The 19,848-nt window shown below is 43.4% G+C and overlaps 1 protein-coding gene across 2 annotated transcripts in view; it reads right to left on the bottom strand.

Annotated features, from left to right (window-relative positions):
- Window positions 1–19,848, bottom strand: part of LOC145342905 (tyrosine-protein kinase JAK2-like) — a 270,756-nt gene that overhangs the window by 28,393 nt on the left and 222,515 nt on the right. For both annotated transcript variants that reach the window (XM_080188485.1, XM_080188486.1), the window contains 8 exons: window positions 19,488–19,599; window positions 17,832–18,018; window positions 14,830–14,954; window positions 13,400–13,534; window positions 10,426–10,513; window positions 8,447–8,574; window positions 5,236–5,374; window positions 843–994 (listed from right to left, as the gene is read on the bottom strand). In XM_080188485.1, coding sequence (XP_080044611.1) covers window positions 843–994; window positions 5,236–5,374; window positions 8,447–8,574; window positions 10,426–10,513; window positions 13,400–13,534; window positions 14,830–14,954; window positions 17,832–18,018; window positions 19,488–19,599 — 1,066 coding nt within the window. The remainder of the gene's footprint in view (window positions 1–842; window positions 995–5,235; window positions 5,375–8,446; window positions 8,575–10,425; window positions 10,514–13,399; window positions 13,535–14,829; window positions 14,955–17,831; window positions 18,019–19,487; window positions 19,600–19,848) is intronic.

Genomic DNA, 19,848 nt, shown 5'->3' with positions numbered 1-19,848 from the left:
ATTTCTTATGTTCTTATGTTCTTATCATTGTCAAAGGTTCTTGTAGCTAAAGGGATCAATGGATATGGGGGGGAGCCAGGATCAGGATACTGAATTTGATGTTCAGCCATGATCAATGTGAATGACAGAGAAGGCTCAAGGGCCAGTTTTTTTTTTATTTAATTCCTTTGTGGGCCATGGGTAATTATTTACTATTCTTTACTGCCCTTGGAGGGCACTTGAGAGTCAACCACACACCAGGTATGGATGGCAGATTTCCTTCCCTGAGGGATACTAGTGAACTCGATAGGTTTCTCTGACAATTGACAATGGCTTCATGATCAACAGTAGTTTCTTAATTTTGTTGATTGAATTCAAATTCTGCCGTGGCAGGATTCAAACCCAGATCTTCAGAACATGAGCTGAGTTTCTGGATTAATAGTCTAGCAATAACACCAGTAAGCCATCACCTCCTCTGCTTCTAGTTTTTGCATTCCTATGTTTCTAAAAGTCACAACCTACCTATAAACTAATGCATGTCTGCTGGCCCTGCTTTCCAGTAGATTTGAACCTTTTAAGGTTTGCTTCATTGTAAAAGAATACATCAAGAGGTTTCACATCCAAATACTCTTCATAACAAAGCATAATATTCAAATACTGTCGAAACTTTTTCATAGATACTGCCTGATCTACTGTATGTTTCTAACATTGTCATTCTACTTCCTCTTTGTTGGTTCAATGGGAATCACAAACAAACCTCATAGGTGGAGACAGAGAAATCCTCACCACCCGGGCACTGCTTGCCTGGGCCCTGTTTTTACACCGTAACCAAGCGCATCGCATTTAAACCTGGTCCAACTCACCCTCGTGGAGTCAAAATGACCAAGCGGTTTATCTCCACCACTGCAAATCTCCCACAAAGTGGCTCCAAAACTCCACTTGTCTGTGGCCAAGCTCAAATTCTTGACATCCTCGATGCATTCGGGTGGTACCCAGGGAATCCGTTCAACTAGAACTGCAAAAACAACACAGACTGTCACACAACTGGCAGCGAGCTGACTAATACTTCCTGGCAACAGAATGTAAAATGAAAATTACATTCATCAGAAACTTATACAGCGCAACCTCTAAAACATATTGACCGGAACTCTGCTATCACGGAATCGGAGCGGATGAGGCTCCGACAACAGAAATCTCTGTTAACCTCAGGCGGAAATTTCTGGTCTTGCCTGAGCATGTCTAATAAAACCTGCCCATTGGCAAACATGGGCTCTCGGACTAAAAGGGAACAAATTTAAATACACGTTATTGGTGATATTATTTGGTTAAGGAAAAATTTAGCACATACGAATGAATTGTTTTGACCTCAACATGAGGATTTCCTCAACACTTTCCACAGTGTTGCCTGTGGAAGTGACTAGCCATGAACACATTCCTCAGAAGGACACGCACGCTGCAATATTCATCGATCTTGTAACGTTTCAGGACAGCAAGTTTGACCTGTGTCCTCTTTTTTGCCTGGTTTTTCTTTGGTATGGTGTAAGACCCCTTCTTCCTCTTCTTGCCATCACCATGAGGTTGAGAGGCGACCTGATAGAGGTTTATAAAATGTTCAGAGGAATAGATAGGGTGGATTCTCGGAGGCTATTTCCCAGGGCTGAAATGGTAGCTACGAGAGGACACAGATTTAAGGTGCTGGGAAGCAAGTACAGAGGAGATGTTAGGGGCAAGTTTTTCACTCGGAGGGTGGTGAGTGAGTGGAATTGGCTGCCGTCGGTGGTGGTAGAAGTGAACTCGCTGGGGTCTTTTAAAAGACTTCTGGATGAGTATATGGGATCTAATGGCATTGGGAGTTACAGATAGTTCTATGGCTTGGTAGGTATAGATGTGATCAGCGTAACTTGTGGGCCGAAGTGCCTGTTTGTGCTGTAGTGTTCTATGTTCTATGATACAAAGTGCAAATTGTAATATTTGCAAGGTGGATATTGGACTCAGGAAGTGTACGCAGAGAGAAAGTGTAAAAAATACATGAGAAAAAACCGTTAACTTTCTTTGGATGAGAAAGTCACTCAAACTCTGCAGTATATTTAGAAAAACTTCCTATTGAATAGCTGCTTTAAATCCTCCAACTGCTTTCCAGCAAAGAGCTGCAGATCAGGGAGAACACCTTCTTTGTCCTGAATCTTAGCCTCGACATTTTCAGTAGTATCCAAGGGCTCCATCGCGAGGGTTATTGTTTTCCCTGCGCAGGTTTTCACAAAGCTCTGCATTTTCAAATTCTATCCACCAACTCCTTCCCCCGAGAGGTGCAGTATCCAAAGAGGATGAAAAAGACTTCAGTATGAGGAGGAAGATAACTGGAAACGCTTCCAGTGCACTAATCTGCAATCTAATTGTAACCATGTTCAATGTCAGAGAAACATTGGAAATAGGAGCAGGAGTAGGCCATTCAGCCCTGCACTGACAGCAATCCCACTCACGCCCTACCTCCGTAATCATCAAATTCAATATCAGAGGTTCTTCTCTTATTTCTGGGAACTCTACGAATTAGGACTTTTTTCAATCACCTATTCACAAGATAATTCATAGACATCACAGAAATTCTACAGTGCAGAAGGAGGCCATTCAGCCCATTGAGCCTGCACCAACTTTGCACCTTATATCATGGTGGTGCCAAGAAGAGAAAGAAGAGATCTTACAGCATACCAAAGAAAAACCAGACAAAAACGAGGACGCAGGTCAAACTTGCTGTCCTGAAATATTGCACTGACAACAATTCCACCCAGTCCCTATCTCCGTAACTCCAATGCATTTACCCTGTTAATCCCCCTGACCGTAAGGGGCAATTTATTGTGGATAAGAAAGTCTGCTTGGCCCATCAGGGGTTTGAAATTTCCCTCAAGCTCCCTCTGGCGGGTTCAATGGCCATCGAAAATCAGAGGTGGGAAATTTGTTGAGAGGCCCAAATATCAGCTTTATGCCAGCTTGAATTCATAGTGGGATCCTCCCTGTAGCAGATCGGAAAACTACTTACTGAAGGTTGGTGTGAAACTCAATGCATCCTGTTAACGGGATGCAGGTAAAGGCTCGATCAGCCATGCCGGTGGGAAAACACGCCGGTGCGAAACGCATCTGGAACAATGTGGAGTGCAGATGTCAAGATTAACCTGAACAATACCTGCAGAGTTTGGGATTGAGGCTGACAGCAATGCTGGAACCTGGAGCACACAGCAGTGGGCTGGGGGAGCATCTATAGGTTGACCTGTGTTCTAGCGGTGGTGGAGGGGTGGGGGGTGGAGGAGAGTGGTCCGTCTTCCAGCCTCAGAATGTTCCTAAAGATCCATCTTCATTCTCAGGAGGTCCATCATCCTGCCTCATGGTACACCCGGAGATCTATCTTCATTCTCAGGAAATCTGCCTTCTTTTTTCAATAGTGGGTCCACGACACGGGCGCCTTTTCAATAGGGCTCCCAGGTAGGATGGTGGACTACACGCTATCATGTCTGCCCCACCATGGAATTTGGTGGAAAATTCGCTGTTGGTCAAGGACTGACTGTGCAAACCTAAAAGAATTGGTAACTTGAACTATATTGTTAGTCTCTGTCAAGCCTACTTCTTGATTATAATACAAGCAGCTGAAACACTGGCACTGACAGAGATCACTATTGTGCATGTGCAGCAAGTGCTTTCCAAGTGTTGTAGCACAAATAAACACAGCCTTTAGCTAAATGATTCAACATTTCATTGACTTCATTGATTGGTGAGCTACCCTGCTTAGACATATTTAGTATTAAATGGCTAAATGTCTCTCAACCACATCCACTTTCATAAAATAAGAACAGGCAAAGGCAGGTTGGATTTTGCTTGACCTGACACATCAGAAATGAGTCTTATGCATGAGCTTGTCAGTTACTGAGACACCAGAAAGCAACAGGCAAGTGGCAACTATACCCCACCTGAAATCAAACTTCAGCTGGGGGAAGAAAATGATGAAAAAGGTGTAAGAGGAAGATGGAGAAACTGTTCTATAGTTATCCCAATCATAGCAGACGCAAGTTATCCTGTTGAACTACACAGGATGCCCAAAGCTTGGACGTAGTCCAGTGTGAATGGGAAGGTCTACCCTGAAATAACTGGGACTGAAGCATGCAGGTTGTGACAATTCTGAGCCAAATTGAAACAAAAGCTGCTTCCCTGGGCAACACTCCTCAAATAGGCCAAAAAACTTCCCACACTACCTCCGAATTGTAATGAGCATTCCTCAGCATACAACCAACAAGTGCGCACACTAACAAAGAGATACTTCAAATAACTAAAGTCAAACTTTGCCAAATGAAAGAGCACCCATGCGTAGAACAGCACTTGGGAACCTTACTCCCAGTCCTGAATGGTAGACTTCAGGACCCAAACTGGTACGTAGATTCTAAGCACTCAATAACAGGCAGGAGCTGCAATACTAGCTGTTTTATCACAGGGTCCACAACAGTGTATACGTGTGCTTGTTGGGTGGGAGATGAATGGTGTGGAATCAGAATGAAGACTTGAAGTGAAAAATATTGAATCAATGCTGAGATCATCAATAAACTGCTGTGTTATCCGAGGTCAGGTTAACTTCATAGCAAAATAGTATTTCCAGTTCAGCTGGAATAATGTACACTTTCCGCTTTTTCCTATCAATTGGTGGAGAGAAAGCTCAAATGTAATGAAGCGGAAGTTTATTACACACATTCAGTGTCTCAAAACCGGCAACCTCAGGACCAAGGCCAGGCCGGATTTCCAATCTTGCCAGATTTCGGGTTGAACGGTGTGGCCCGTGGACAGTTCAGGTCAAACCATGTCCGATGAGGTCAAAGGTCACTCCGAGCGTGGGGAAAGGCTTTCGCACAAATGGTGAAGGGGATAACTGGATACCCCAAACCTAACTGAATACAGCAGGGAAGATATTTTTTCAGCCTGATTAAAATTGATGCAAGGTACATTCTGAAAATATCAGGGGTGCGGTCTCGGCACCCGTTCACAGCATGCTCCCACTGCAGCTAGGATGGACATTTTGGTGGCCAGCCAAATCTCCGTTCACTGCAGCTGGATGGGAAAATCCTGCTGGCATGAATGGTCAGAAAACTCCAGCCCTGGTTTTTGGACTGCCAGATTTGAGACTTAGCATCTTTTGACAGAAACAAAACTGGAAAAAAACTTAAATGTATACACCCTTCACAACTTAGTAAGTGAATATCCGGTGTAGTCAGGGACCCTTACCATCTTTCGATAGAACTGTCATACCAACTCCAGGATCAGCAAGTTTTATGAAGGGAGGGTTTCGATTCTTCCTGTCCTCCTCTCTGATCATCAGGACATTCTTGGCACAGACGTTTCCATGGACAAGGTTTCGGTCTTCCTACATGAGGAAAAAGAAGAATTGGAATCCCCACAGAAACCAAACAACAAGTGATCTCCTGCGTGCTTTATTAATAAGATAAAAGAGAATGGGTCCAGGGATGAATGACTCTTGGATACACTGGCAAAGCTGTGACTGCTCTCCTTGGAGAACTGAAAATTGGGTCAAGGTTTAATAGAGACGGTCTCAATCATGGGGTGTCTGACAGAAGTGGACTGGAAACTGTTCCCATTCATGGAAGGATCAAAAACCTAAGGACAATGATTGGGAAAAAAAAACAGAAGAACACAAGAGATAGGAGCAGTTATAGACCATACCGCCCATTAAAGCTGCTCCACCATTCAGTACAATCATGGCTGCTCTTGGTTTGCTCCTCCACTTTTCCACTTGCTCTCCATATTCCTTGATTCGCTGAGAGACTGTGGGTGGGATTTTACAGTTTCAGGATAAACAAGGCCATAAAATCCTGCCCGAGGTCAACGGACCTCCCCACTGCCTACCCTTCGCCCATTCCGATTCCCATGGCGGGCCAGACTATCTATCCCAGTCTTAAATACAGTCAACAATGGAGATGTTGCGGATGCAACTCTCTGGTGTAGAGAATTCCAAAGGTTCACAACCATTTGAGTGAAGAAATTGCTCCTTATCTCAATCCCAAATGATTGCACCCCCACCCTTAACAGAGACCGCGCCAATCAACACATGTCTTTCTCGCTGAGTTTTGGTTTTAAATGTATTGTTGTTGATCATTTTTTCAATTCATTCTTTAAGTGCTTCCCATTATTTAATTACCACTGTACCATTGAATCTATGTACCCAATCCCTTCACACCTGACTTTGTTTGAGGTTACGGATCATATTTGTGATTAGAATTTGTCACTTTCAAAGTTAACATTGGTAATATGATCACTATTGTGAGATTACTGGTCGACCCTCTCTCATTCCACAATACTAGATCTAAAAACAAAAGCTTTATCGCTGGTCGGTTCTATAATATATTGTCCCAGGAAACTATCACAAAAGCATCCTACAAATTCATCTTCCAGGTGATCCTCGCCAATTGGATTGATCCAATCTACATGAAGATTAAAGTCCCCCACAATTATTGCAATTGCCTTTGATACATGCTCCAGTAATTTCTTGCTTATTGCTCTTTCAAACAGTTTAACTAATGTTAGGGAATTGATAAACGACTCCCACCAGCATTTTCTGGCTCTTGCCAATGTTAATCTCTACACATACTAATTAAATTTTCTGAGTCAAGATCCTTTCTCAGTAATGTCCTTTATTATCAAGGCTACCTCCTTCTCTTTTTCCATTCTGTCTGCCTTTTTTTTAAATAACCAAAAACGCAGGGCTATAGCGAAAAGGCAGGGCAGTGGTACTAGCTGAATCGCTTTGCCAGTGAGCCAGCATGAATTTGAAAGCTGGAATGGTCTCCTTCTGTGTTGTAACCACTCACGATTCTAATTAAATGAAACTTCACCACAGTCCCCGAGGACCAGAGACTGCTCTCCCCCTTGAGGGAGAACTGACTGGTGGTGTTTTAAGCAGAGGGGTCACCACACTCCAGACGAGGGGCAAGGTTGAGAAGGCGGGTCCTTCATGAATAACGTCAGCCGGTACGGGAATTGAACCTGCGCTGTTGGTACCGCTCTGCATCACAAGCCAGCCATCCAGCCAACTGAGCTAAATCCAAACCACAAAAGATGGTGGAATGTAAATTCAAAATAATAAAATTTGGAATTGAAAGCCAGCCTCAGTAATGGTGACCATAAAAGCCATCACTGATTGTTGTGTTAAAAACCCATCTGGTTCACTAATGTCCTTCAACGAAGGAAATCAGCCGTACTTACCTTATCTGGCCGACATGTGACTCCAGATCCACAGCAATATGGTTGACTCTTAACTATAGACTGAAATGAGCCAGCAAACTATTTAGTCCTAGGGTAATCAGGATGGGCAATAAATGCTGACCTTGCCAGTGACACCTGTATCCCTTAAATGAATAAATTTTTAAAAAATGGGGGCACAGAGAAACATGAAGAAAGATGAACTAGCTTGCAGTGGTCAAAAATATGTAAGTAATTAAAACATGTCTCTAAAGTGGAGTCACTAAAGTACAGATTTGAAAAATAAATTGCTTACTTGTAAAAGAAAATCTAAGCGAATGTTGATGGGCGGTAAACACCTTGCCCTGATAACTAGAAGGAAGAATTCAAACACTGGGGCCAGGAAAAGGGATGGAGTAAGAGGAGATATAGCAGAGACCCAGGGTATTGTTCTCAGGGCCCAGGTTCGAATCCCACCAAGGCAACTGATGGAATTTAGTTTGATTAAAAACCTGGAATTAAAAGCCTAATGATGACCATGAAACCATTATCGATTGTCATAAAACCCCAATCTGATTCACCAGGCCTGTACGGTGGTACAGTGGTAAGCAGTACAGACTCACAACGCCAGGGAGCCAGGTTTGATTCCCTGGCTGGGTCACTGTCTGTGCAAAGTCTGCACGTTCTTCTTGTGTCTGCGTGAGTTTCCTCTGGATGCTCCGGTTCCTCCCGCAGCCCAAAAGACATGCTGGTTAGGTGGACTGGCCAAGTTAAATTCTCCCTCAGTGTACCCGAACAGGCACTGGAGTGTAGCGACTAGGGGATCTTCACAGTAACTTCATTGCAGTGTTAATGTAAGCCTATTTGTGACACTAATAAATAAACTTAAAAACTTAATGTCCTTTAGGGAAGGAAGTCTGCCGCCCTTACCTGGTCTGGCCTACATGTAACTCCACAGCAACGTGGTTGACTCTGGAATGGCGTGACAAGCCACTCAGTTCAAGGGCAAATAGGGTTGGGCAACAAATGCTGGCCTTGCATCCCACAAAAGAATAAAGAAAGAAAAATTGGAAGGTGGCCCCCTCCATGTAACTGCACCCTTAACCCTTCCACAACTGATGTGCAGGTTGTGCACCTCACAATAACAGAATTGGCAGGCCCAGTTATCTTTTTTAGCCAGACTAAAGGACCATCTACTTCACATACTATTACTAATGTGTACTTCAGAAACCTCACTTACTAAGAAATGTATTGCCCAAGCCAATTGTTTGGCCACCTCCAGCTTCCACAGGATGTTCACATTGTTTTTGTTCCTCTTCAGATACGTGTCCAGGGATCCAAACTTCACATATTCCTGAACCATAATATCTGATCCCAAAAGAAAGGAGGGAAAAGAGAGAAAATATGCAATGTCAAAGTGCAACTGGCTTAAAGATCAAAGAGAGGTGCCTATTTAACACTCATGACAAAAAGAAATACTGTTCATTTAGTTCCAGGGCAAAGCAGAACTAACAGATGATGTCAGGTCAAACACTTTTTCCCCTCTACCAATGCCACTCCCCATCCTTTACTCCTCCATCACCCTCAACCCCTCATCCCCTTCCCACGGCGCCTTCCCTTGCGATCACAGTAGGTGCAACATATGCCCCTTTACCTCCTCCCTCCTCACCATTCAAGACCCCAAACATAACTTCTAGGTTAAGCAGCGTTTCCCCTGCACCTCCTTCAATTTGGCCTACTCTCATCACTGCTCCCAATGGCGCACTCCTCTACACTGGGGGAGACTAAACGCAGACTGGGTGACCGCTTTGCAGAACACCTTCGCTCAGCCTGCAAGCAGGACCCAGGCCTTCCTGTCACTTGCCATTTCAACTATTGCTGGAAATGGCCAGAAAAATCCTGCTCATAGTGTGGAGGGAGCGAGTGTTTAGGTTGGTGTATGGGATGTCAATAAAGCAGCTTTTATTCTGGATGAGGTTGAGCTTAAATTGGGATAGAAAAATATTCTCTCTGCACTTCATTCCTAGAATGTTCTCACTTAAGAAACTAGTCACATTTTCCTAATTTAGTTGATGTAAATATTCCATATCTGGTTGTTTTTTTGATGGGTAATTTAAGTGATGTTTTCAGCAGTTAGTGCTGACTTGGCTTCACTGAACAAAATCAAGGGCAGAATTTCATGGTTGCCTGGTGGTGGGTTTGCAGTCAAATGCGCCATAAAACTCCTCGCATAACCTTCCTGCTGCCTTCCCAATCACCTTGCCCTGTCCACCACTTTGCATGGGGCACAGGCAAGGCTGAGGGAGATCCAATGAAGTGCTGCTTCCCACCTCAGCCTCAATTTTCAGGTTGAGTGGAGGAATTCCAAGGCAGGTGGGGGAGACCAGGAGATCACCCTGCTCTGGACTTAGGTGTGAAGGGTGTGGGGGTCGCCACGTCAGGACTTAGAATCTGGGAAGTGCGTGTGTCACAGCACTAACCACTGCTGCTACTGACATACCCAGGAGAGCTGTCAGCCACTCAGTTTAGAAAACGGCTCCCCAAGATGGGACTTCTGCCCAAGTGAGGGGCAAAAGCCCCATCTTCAGCCAATTAATGCCCCCTTGGCACATCAAAGAACAAAGAACGGTACAGCACAGGAACTGGCCCTCTAAGCCTCACCTGCCTAAAGTAAAACCATAAGCAATTATAGATCCATATTCTTCCATTCCCATCCTATTCATGTATTTATCTTGACGCCATTTAAATGCCACTATCGTACCTGCTGCCACCACCTTCCCAGGCAGTGTGTTCCAGACATTCACCACCTTCTGTACAAAAAAACTTGCCTTGCAGATCTCCTCTAAACTTTTCCCCCCGCATTTTAAACAATGTTCCCTCGTACCTGACTTTTCTACCCTAGGAAAGAGCATTTGACTACCCACTCTGTCCATGCCACTCATTATCTTGTAAATCTCTGTCAGGTCACCCCTCAACCTCCATCATTCCAGTGCTCAAACGGCTTTGGGGGTCGCTGCGATCGTAGAGATACATTCCCTGCCAACTCTTTGGGTGGGTGAGGCAGGACACCCGGGAGCCAAAACACCCTGCACCCAGTTTGTCTTTGCCTGTGAGCTTTCTTGTCACACATCTGTAAACATTCTGGTGAGAAGGGAAATGGTTAACCGAAATTCCCAGCGTACACCAATTGCATTAAAACTTCAGAAACTCTTTACTTACTCTCTTCACCACACACACACACTCCGTAATTCAATACCAAGTGCTTATAGGACAGTTGGCTCATCATGCTTGCTGCCTCAAAAAAAGACTGAAAAAGAATACCAAAGACAATAAAATACTTTTGTTGCATTGACAATTACTGAGTTTGAAATCGAGGCAAATATTTCACTACGCTCTGTATATTAGAGACATGCTAAAGATGCTCGCTGGCCTTCTCCGAGCCTGCCCGCAGCTGGGATTTTCCAGTCCCGCTGCAGTGGACAGAGATTTGGCTGAGCGTCAAATTCGCCATTATCACTGACAACAGGGCACACGAGACTGGAGAATTCTGCATGCGTTTAAATTGACTTAATTGGCTGCACGCTCAACTTTACCGGCACCTTCCCCTTTACCACCGAGTTCGCCCTTCCAGAATCGGCACAAAACAAACATGCTCCATAGGAATCCTATACAGGCGCTGCAGTTAGTGAACAGCTAAGTGCCGAGTGTCCGACGGCTCTCTGTTTGAGATCAGTGAGAATGGGGGGAAGGGGTTCTGCTGCCACTCTGCTTGCGATCAGTGGAGCGCAAGGGGGGACTGCTGCCACTCTGCTTGCCATCAGTGGGGGGGTAAAGGGAAATGCAATCGGTCTGGGTGGTCGGAGAGTGGGAGGGATAAGAGGGTCAGTAATGTTGTGGGAGTGAGGAAATGTCTGTGGAGGCCAGGGGTTGGCATCATCCGACCAGGGATACGGCAGGGGAGGACTATTCTATCCTTTTTTACTGCGCACGCACAGCTGGACGCTCCGATCGGAGCTGCAGGGTTTCAGGCACGTTCAGCCTCACCCACAGGCTTCTGCAGCACAATTCGGAATCGCTGATATTTTTTCAGCCAGAGTGCGCACGGGGGCACCTGAGAACGGGTTTAAATGTCAGATCTGAAACACTTCCAGTTTCATTTCCACCCCAGCACTTAGAATCAAAATGGTAAAATAGGGCCCACTGTGGTTTTTTCTGCTGAGGGTGGAATTTAAGAGAAAAGGAGTTCCTGTCCTAGCCTTCAAGATGTTAGCTGAGAAATAAATCTCATGTTCCATTTAAGAATGTAACATTAGAAATAAAGTTTAAAGTTTAGTGTCACAAGTAGGCTTACATCAATACTGCAACAAAGTTACTGTGAAAATCCTCTAGTCACCAAACTCTGGTATCTGTTTGGGTATACTGAGGGAGAATTTAGCGTGGCCAATGCATCTAGCCAGCATGTCTTTTGGAATGTGGGGGGAAACTGGAATACCCGGAGACACGGGGAGAACATGCAAACTCTGCAGTCACGAAGGTGGGAATCGAACCTGGATCCCTTGCACAATGAAGCGGTAGTGTTGACAACTGTGCTATTGTGCTGCCAAGTTGGTATGGACCATTCAGCCCTTTGAGCCTGCTTTGCCATTCATCACGACCATAGCAGATCATCCAAATCAATAGCCTAACCCTGCTTACTCCCCATAACCTTTGATCTGTGCTCTGTCGTTCAATGAGACCATGGCTAACCTACATCAACACCATTTTCCTGCACTATATCTGCATCCCTTCATAATTTTAGAAAAAGAACAATCTCAGCCTTGAACATGCCCAACAACTGAGCACCAACAGCCCTTTCAGGCAAAGAATTCCAAAGATTGCCATTAGATTGTGGTTACTCCACGCCTCAGCTCTACTTACCCACCTTTGCCCCATATCCTTGATAACCTTATCCAACAAAATAATGATCTATCGCACCCTGATGATGTCTGATCCTCTCCCCAACCACAGAGTAGCCACTTAGTAAAAAGGAGTTAAATGGATTTATTTCACAGAAAAGAATACCATATCCAGTTATCATTGGAGTGGCACAGTGGTTAGCACTACTGCCTCACAGTACGAGGGACCCAGATTCGAGTCCCAGCTTGGGTTACTGTCCATGCAGAGTCTGCAGGTTCTCCTCACGTCTGCGTGGATTTCCTCTGGGTGCTCCAGTTTCCTCCCACAGTCCGAAAGATGTGCTGGTTAGATGCATTGGCCATGCTAAATTCTCCCTAAGTACACTCAAACAGGTACCGGAATTTGGCGACTAGGGGATTTTCACAGTAAATTTGTTGCAGTGTTGATGTAAGTCTACTAACAAATAAACTTTACTTTATCATTGAAGCTGGTTACCTGTACTTACGCTCTGTACCTCAAGAGATCACAATTTAGCTTACGTCAGTTTTTTTTAAATACAAAATTAGATTTTGCATTATTTTTCTCCAAATAAAATAAATTTGGATTTGACTTCACTTTTCATAACTTGGGTATTGAAAACTGGGGAGTAAGAGTTGGTGCATCAGGGAATTAGCACGCCACTGAACCAGGTTTTGAGAATGAAAGGTTGGAGAAGGGGTAGAGTCCCATTTAACTTCTGGATTCCATGCAAATTCCAAACCAGCTCAATCTTGTCCATAATAGGGAATACAAGTAACCGATTGTCAGGTTACATCAGAAAATACTTGGGCCAAGTTTGGCACTATTGTTTCTGAGTCATTTAGTCTGTACATTCAATACCATATCATTTCTTAACTGGCTGTGTGGAGTTTGTCCGTTCTCCCCGCGTCTGTTCCAGTTTGCTCCCACAGTCCTAAAATGTGGGAGTTAGGTTGACTGACCATGCAAAATTGTTCCTGAGTGTCAGGGGGATTAGGAAGGTCACAGGGATAGGGCCTGGGTGGGATTGGTGCAGGCTCAATGGGCCAAATGGCCTCCTTCTGTACTGTAGGGATTTTATGATTTCTTGCATTGGTATAATGAGCCTTATTGGAGTCATTCATATAGTATCTTGAATTCTATCACTATCTGTTTCAAATCTATTGACACAATGTTAAATTGATGTACCTCCATATAAAAAAAATAAACTTGCAAACTATTTCTTGCATTCTCTGAATAAAAAGATAAAAGTTTGAAATCCCTTCACAGAGATACAAACCTCAGAGTAATTTCTGTGTGCCTTTTCTAGGACTTTTAGGAGAACTTCTGTCTTGTGTATTTTGCCGTAGTCTCCCAGTTCTTCCCTTACTCCTTTGAAGATTTTGGTGAACGTTCCTTGCCCCAGACTTTCAGCCTGTGAACGAAACAGCACAAATTATTTATTTAGGAATGTGCATTGCTAGTCATTCCAGCTGTGACACTGTGGCAGGCCAAAAACACTGGTGCATACACGTGCTGGAATTTTACCCCCTCACCTTGTTGGGGCAGATGTGGTCCCCCGAATGGAATTTTCCGTTGGCTTTGGGCGGGATGTTACGAGCCTCGCCTGAGCGAGGTCGTAAATACAAGCCATGGAGTTCTAGCCCACAACTAAACTAGTTTATTCTGGTTTTGGTTCGTATACTAACATGCATAAACAACCACAAGAAGATACTATTACATTCCTCTCTTAATGAAAAATTTACACAAAGTTCAAGTTTCATAAAACATATATACACTTTTTTTTAAAAAATTTATTTACAACTCCAACTTAACCACCCGTTTCCTATCATTCTAAGAGGATGCCGCCTTTTTTAACCCAAAACTTGGGAAGCATCTTGACCACTCTTGGCCTGAGTCTTAGGAGACGTTTTCTCCAACATGACTCAGATCTGAACTGGTTTCAAGGCATATCTTGTGTTGGAGTAATTATTTGGTACTCTCCTCATATCACAACGTTCCAATTCATCAGCCTCATTTGATTCTACCCAAATCCCTTCTTCTACGTGGACCTCTAAAGGTCAAGCATGACCTAGGTATACAAACCAAACCATCTCACTACCAAGCATCTTGACCCAATATGTGCAAGGAACACATATTTCCAAGACTCTTCCAGGCATCCACTTGAACTACATTTGATGATATTCTTTTACCTTAAACCTTCTGATCCTTTCTCTCACTCACCCTTATCATCATTCTCTTTCTGCCTGGATTGTTATTGTTCTTCTGACTCTGCTACATGTGGCTTCAGCACTCAAAGTCTCACTCTTCCAAGAAACAATAAGAATCATAGAATTCCTACAGTGCAGAAGAGGCCATTTGGTTCACTAAGCCTGCACCAACAACAATCTCTGCCAGGTCCTATCCCTGTAACCACACATATTTACCAAGCTAATCCCACTGACACTAAGGGTCAATTTAGCATAGCCAATGAACCAGCCTAACCCGTATATCGTGGATCCATTTTGTTAGGTCTGATTCAAAAATAATATGCTGGGTAAATACACCTAAGAGAGTTGCTTTTCTTAAAAAACAAACTTTGTTGGAACAGTCCTTAAATATCATAGGTACAATTTAAAGAACAGGTAAAATAATCTGTCACTATCTTCTGTTCCAAGCCAGTTGCAAAGCACAACAATTCACACATAGCAATATGTTTCAATTACTTACAAACGTTAAGTCTTCTTTCCTGATCTTGTGAAATACCATTTGGCTGACATTGTGTCTCTGTAATGTTGGAGATGTTGGCATTTCAGAAGCACTATTGCTTCTCAAGACCAGAAGATTAGATTTATCTGTAGATAGAAAAAGCAAGCTATTCAATAAAACACACTGAAGTTTTAGAATCGCAGTTCACCAACCATTTAACACATCAACTATAACCATTATTCTTTGTGCTGATAAGAGATGTACCTATCTTCATCTCGCAAGTAACTTTCTCCCTCTTCTCCGGTCCCCAGTATTCTTACTTTCTGACAGAGAGAGAAGAGGGGGACCTCTTCCCAATGTTAACCCTGGACAAACGTTAAGCAGGGTGAGTAGCCAATTTCAAAGCAAAATTGGATTAATACTTGATGGAGAAAAATTGCTGGGCTATTAGGAATTTGTGAGGGAGTGAGGCTAATAGGTAGCTCTTTCAAAGGACTGACATATGGTAAAGGGATGAATAGTTTCCCCTTCTGTGCCCTTGATTCCATCATGCCTTCTCCTGATTTTGATTATGCATCAGCAAACTTAAATGTGGGTTCTTACGGCACACTTATCTGGTACCTGTTTCCAAATAAATTTTGTACAAAGACTGCTTTTAAACATTTCCCTCTTTTTCCCCAAAGGAACTTTCTGAAGCATGTTTCATCATTCTCTTCTGAAGGCTTTTTTTAAGTTACTGCTTTGTTTGAGAGGCAGAGGCTTTCTTTTAAGTTCATTTATTAGTGTCACAATTCAGCTTAAGTTAACACTGCAATGAAGTTACTGTGAAAATCCCCGAGTCACCACATTCCGGCACCTGTTCGGGTACACTGATGGAGAATTTAGCATGGCCAATGCTCCGAAGCATTACGACTTTTGGACCGGGGGAAGGAAACTGGAGCACCGGGAACACGGAGAGAATATGCAAACTCCACACCATCAGCTCCCCAAACCCAGATTCGAATCCGGGTCCCCGGCGCTGTGAGACAACAGTGCTAACCACTGTGCCGCCATGCTGCCCCAGTGTAATTTCCCAGTGTAAATGTATTAACTTGATTCACCTGGACATTTCTGCCACGAAGCTCATAGAAATGGTAGAGTTTAAAACGTCATGAGTAGAAAATACGATTTATTTAACATTTTAAAAAAACATTCATGATACTCAAAGCAGATTCCACAATGCCGAAAAAAGCAGGCGGCCAAAAAGCGAAATTACTTGCAGAAGTAATGCATGTCCTAAAGTTCCACATAAAAAAAGCTCATTCTGTTGAATAAATCTTTGAATCAACCAATATTCTTCATTTGGTTAATGTGCATTGAAAAGCGAGTAATTAAATCCTTCAGCAGGCATTTGCTGTTTAGATTGTGACACTTTTTAAGTCTAATCTTTTATCTGACACATTCTTATATTTAGGATCATTTTGATTGGCAAAAAAGAATTAACATTTGCGAGGATTTCCAGTTCTCACAAATTATTGGTATTTCTGTTTCTCTTCATTGCAGTCTGTCTCGGATTCCCTTGTTTATCAATATTACTTCAGTTAGTGTTTCTTAGAACTTACTCCCTGTAAACTGGCTGGAAATTTCTACGGCAATCATAGCTGGAGGAACAGAAAATCTGGCACACCATTTAAATGTCTGTTTACCTCGGGCAGGAATTTTTGGTCTTCAGGCGTGCGTGGCTGGAAAATCCCACGCACAATCTCACCCACTACTCTTCCTCTCTAAACATGTGAAAAGTCAAGACTTGCTGAACATTAGAATCATAGAATTCCTACAGTGTAGAAGGCGGCCATTCACCCCATCATGCCACACAAGCCATATCCTGTGTATTTACCCTGCTAATCCCCTTGACACTAATGGCCAATTTAGCATGGCCAATCTACATAACCTGCACATCCTTCGGACTATGGGAAGAAACCAGAGCACCCAGAGAAAACTCACGCAGACATGGGGAGAAAGTGCAAACTCCACACAGACAGTTACCCAAGGCAGGAATAGAACCTGGGTCCCTGATACTGTGAGGCAACAAGGCTAACCACTGTGCCACTGTACCGCCCGTGAATTTGTACAGGAGTATTAGCCAGAATGTTTGCATGGCTCCGATTGAGAGAAAAATGTAGGCCAGTATTTTCCAGTCCACTCCCCCTCACCCCGCCAGGTTTTCCCGGGGCGGATATGGCTCGCTACTGGCCGCCAGTGAGATCCTCCAGCCCCACCAAAGTCTACGGCATTTTATATGGCTCACCCACCCCACTGTCAGGGAATCTGCTGCAGGGAATCAACTTCAGCGGGTTCAGTACAGGAATGTAACCAATAATAACACTGGATCTGTTGTAGTGTGATCAATGGTAACATGCTGTAAGGATCAACTGATCCAGTAAACTATGTAACCAATGACAAAATGAAGAGAAGGACAGGAAGCAGATCCATATAACAGCAGAGATTGACGCAAGGATCATCAACATCCAGAACACAGCAAAAGAATTTGAGAAATCTTGACAGGGCTCAACACCCTTTCACAGAAGTATGATGACATCCTCTTTATCCAGGAATTTAACTCCATTGTTCCACTCTTGAAAGATGTCTCGCTATCAATATCAACCCCCTATAGTTTGGTTAGTACGCAAATAAATTACCCAATACAATATACAGTTGAGGGGAGTGAGGAGCTTAGGAGCAGATGGACGTTGGTCAGCTGACCAACTGATTCTGTATAAATAAGAACCTACTGGAGTTTGTGGGAATGGCCTTTGGTGAGGCCTCAGGTGTTGGAGTAATGAAGTTTCTTTATTCAACCTTTTTCTTTGATTTATAAGTAGGAGTAAGTCTTGTTTTATTCTATTGCCTACAAGTGAAGAGTTCCTTCTGATGGATCAACAATCAGAAGTGGGAAAATATCGCTTGTAGAATTTGGACACAGTCACTGACTGGCCATTACATTTAGCTCAGAAAAGATGGGATTTTTTTTTGTCAGTGATTACCTTTCGGTTTTGGTGGACAACATTTGCTGAACTGGAAGATAACACCATCGGAGCGGACAGTCTCCTTCTTGTAGCAGTTCAGCAACTCTTTGAGGCTGTTGAAGCTCTTCTTAGCTCCATTCAGATTGTACTCATTGTTCTCATTCTTGGTAATCAGGCAGTGTCTGCATTCAGTCACATTGTCCTTCTAAATAAAAATGGGGCACAGTTCAAGAAGATACATTATTATTGATCACCACCTTGGGAATCAAGCCAGAACAATGGAAATAATGGGTGGGAGGGGGTCGTGGAGGAAAGGAAGGTAGAAGAGGTGGCAGGGAAGGGAAAAAGAAAAAACTTGCTTGGAAACAGTCACAATCATACTGATCAAATGGTTGAACTGAATTGTGGCTACACAGAACAGCTACTTAGCCTTAAAGCTTTGTTTTAAAAATATGCCCCAGATTTAAGTCTCCAAGGATAACTCAGCATACTGAAATGCCCCACTCTCATTGAAAGCCTTCTCTCTGAGGACAAACCCTGAAGTGGGACAGACCATACAACTTATTTGGAGCCTGAGAGTGGTGACTTGGATGGTGAGTAGTTCCTGAGACTGACTGTCCGCGATTCTTAAGCCAATCGATTAATATATCTGCGATTTCCACAAACTCCAGAACTCCGCACCTGCGCAAGGATATTTTGGCCCTGGAGGGAGTGCAGAGGAGGTTTACTAGGCTGATACCGGAGTTGAGGGGATTGAGCTATGAGGAGAGGCTGAATAAACTAGGCTTGTACTCGTTAGAGTTTAGAAGAATGAGGGGAGATCTCATTGAGACGTATAAGATGATGAATGGGATGGATAGGATAGAGGTGGAGAGACTCTTCCCGCTCAAAAAAGACAGTAGGACTAGGGGGCACAGCCTCAAGATAAAGGGGAGGCGGTTTAGAACGGAGTTGAGGAGGAACTTCTTCACTCAAAGGGTGGTGAATCTCTGGAATTCTCTGCCCGTTGAAGTGGTGGAGGCTGCCTCGCTAAATATTTTTAAGAAGCGGGTTGATGGGTTCTTGATAAGAGAGGGGATTAAGGGTTATGGGGAGAGGGCGGGAAAGTGGAACTGAGCCACAACAGATCAGCCATGATCTTATTGAATGGCGGGGCAGGCTCGAAGGGCTAGATGGCCTACTCCTGCTCCTATTTCTTATGTTCTTATGTTCTTATGAAGGTTCAGAAGGTGGAAGGCATGTAAACAGTCTAGATTTAACTACTTCAAAAGAGTAGTAGTTGTATGTTTAAAAGGATTGCAAGTTATTTTAAGAGCTGATCATAAGGTTTGATGGTGATTTATCAGGGTGTTGACACAGGCTGTTGTTTTACTTTCATTTTGGTCTCTGCACAGGCTAGTGCTTTTAGAATACACCATGTTATCATTAGTTGAATCTTTTCCTTTTGCTAAAACCCAAAACCCCTAACATAGTTAGAACATTACAGTAGTAAGTACATGGAACTGACTGCCTTATTTGCAAAGGCAAATGTGCATAAATACTGAAGGGAAAATTGGATGGATGCTACAAGAATGAGCGATTGGAAGACATTGTAACTCAGCGGCTAGTCCTTTCTCGTTCTGTACTTTCCCATGCACTGATAACATGAACTACTATACAAATATACACACTTACCTCAACGGCCACAGTGAGAAAGTACTTATTAAACTCTTTGGGGCTGCATCGAAGAATGTAAAAACCTTTCTGATTCCCTGCCTTCTTGAGTTTATTCACAGCAAAGTCCATCCTGATGCAGAAAAGAAAACAGTAATCAAAGTATTTCTGAAGAGACAGATTTCTTTGTCATTCAAAGATACCATGTTAAGTGCTAGACAAGAGTTCATTTAGAGATAGAGTCATAGAGGTTTACAGCATGGAAACTGGCCCTTTGGTCCAACTTGACCATGCTGCTTTTTTTTTAAGCCTCTCAGCTAGTCCCAATTGCCCATGACTGGCCCATATCCCTCTATACCCATCTTACCCATGTAATTGTCTA

This window comes from Carcharhinus amblyrhynchos, chromosome 5, assembly GCF_965287045.1.
Source record: "Carcharhinus amblyrhynchos chromosome 5, sCarAmb.v2.hapA, whole genome shotgun sequence".
In the NCBI taxonomy this organism is placed as follows: Eukaryota; Metazoa; Chordata; class Chondrichthyes; order Carcharhiniformes; family Carcharhinidae; genus Carcharhinus; species Carcharhinus amblyrhynchos.
The sequence above is the reverse complement of the archived record's forward strand: the minus strand, read 5'-3'. Positions and strand labels throughout refer to the sequence as shown.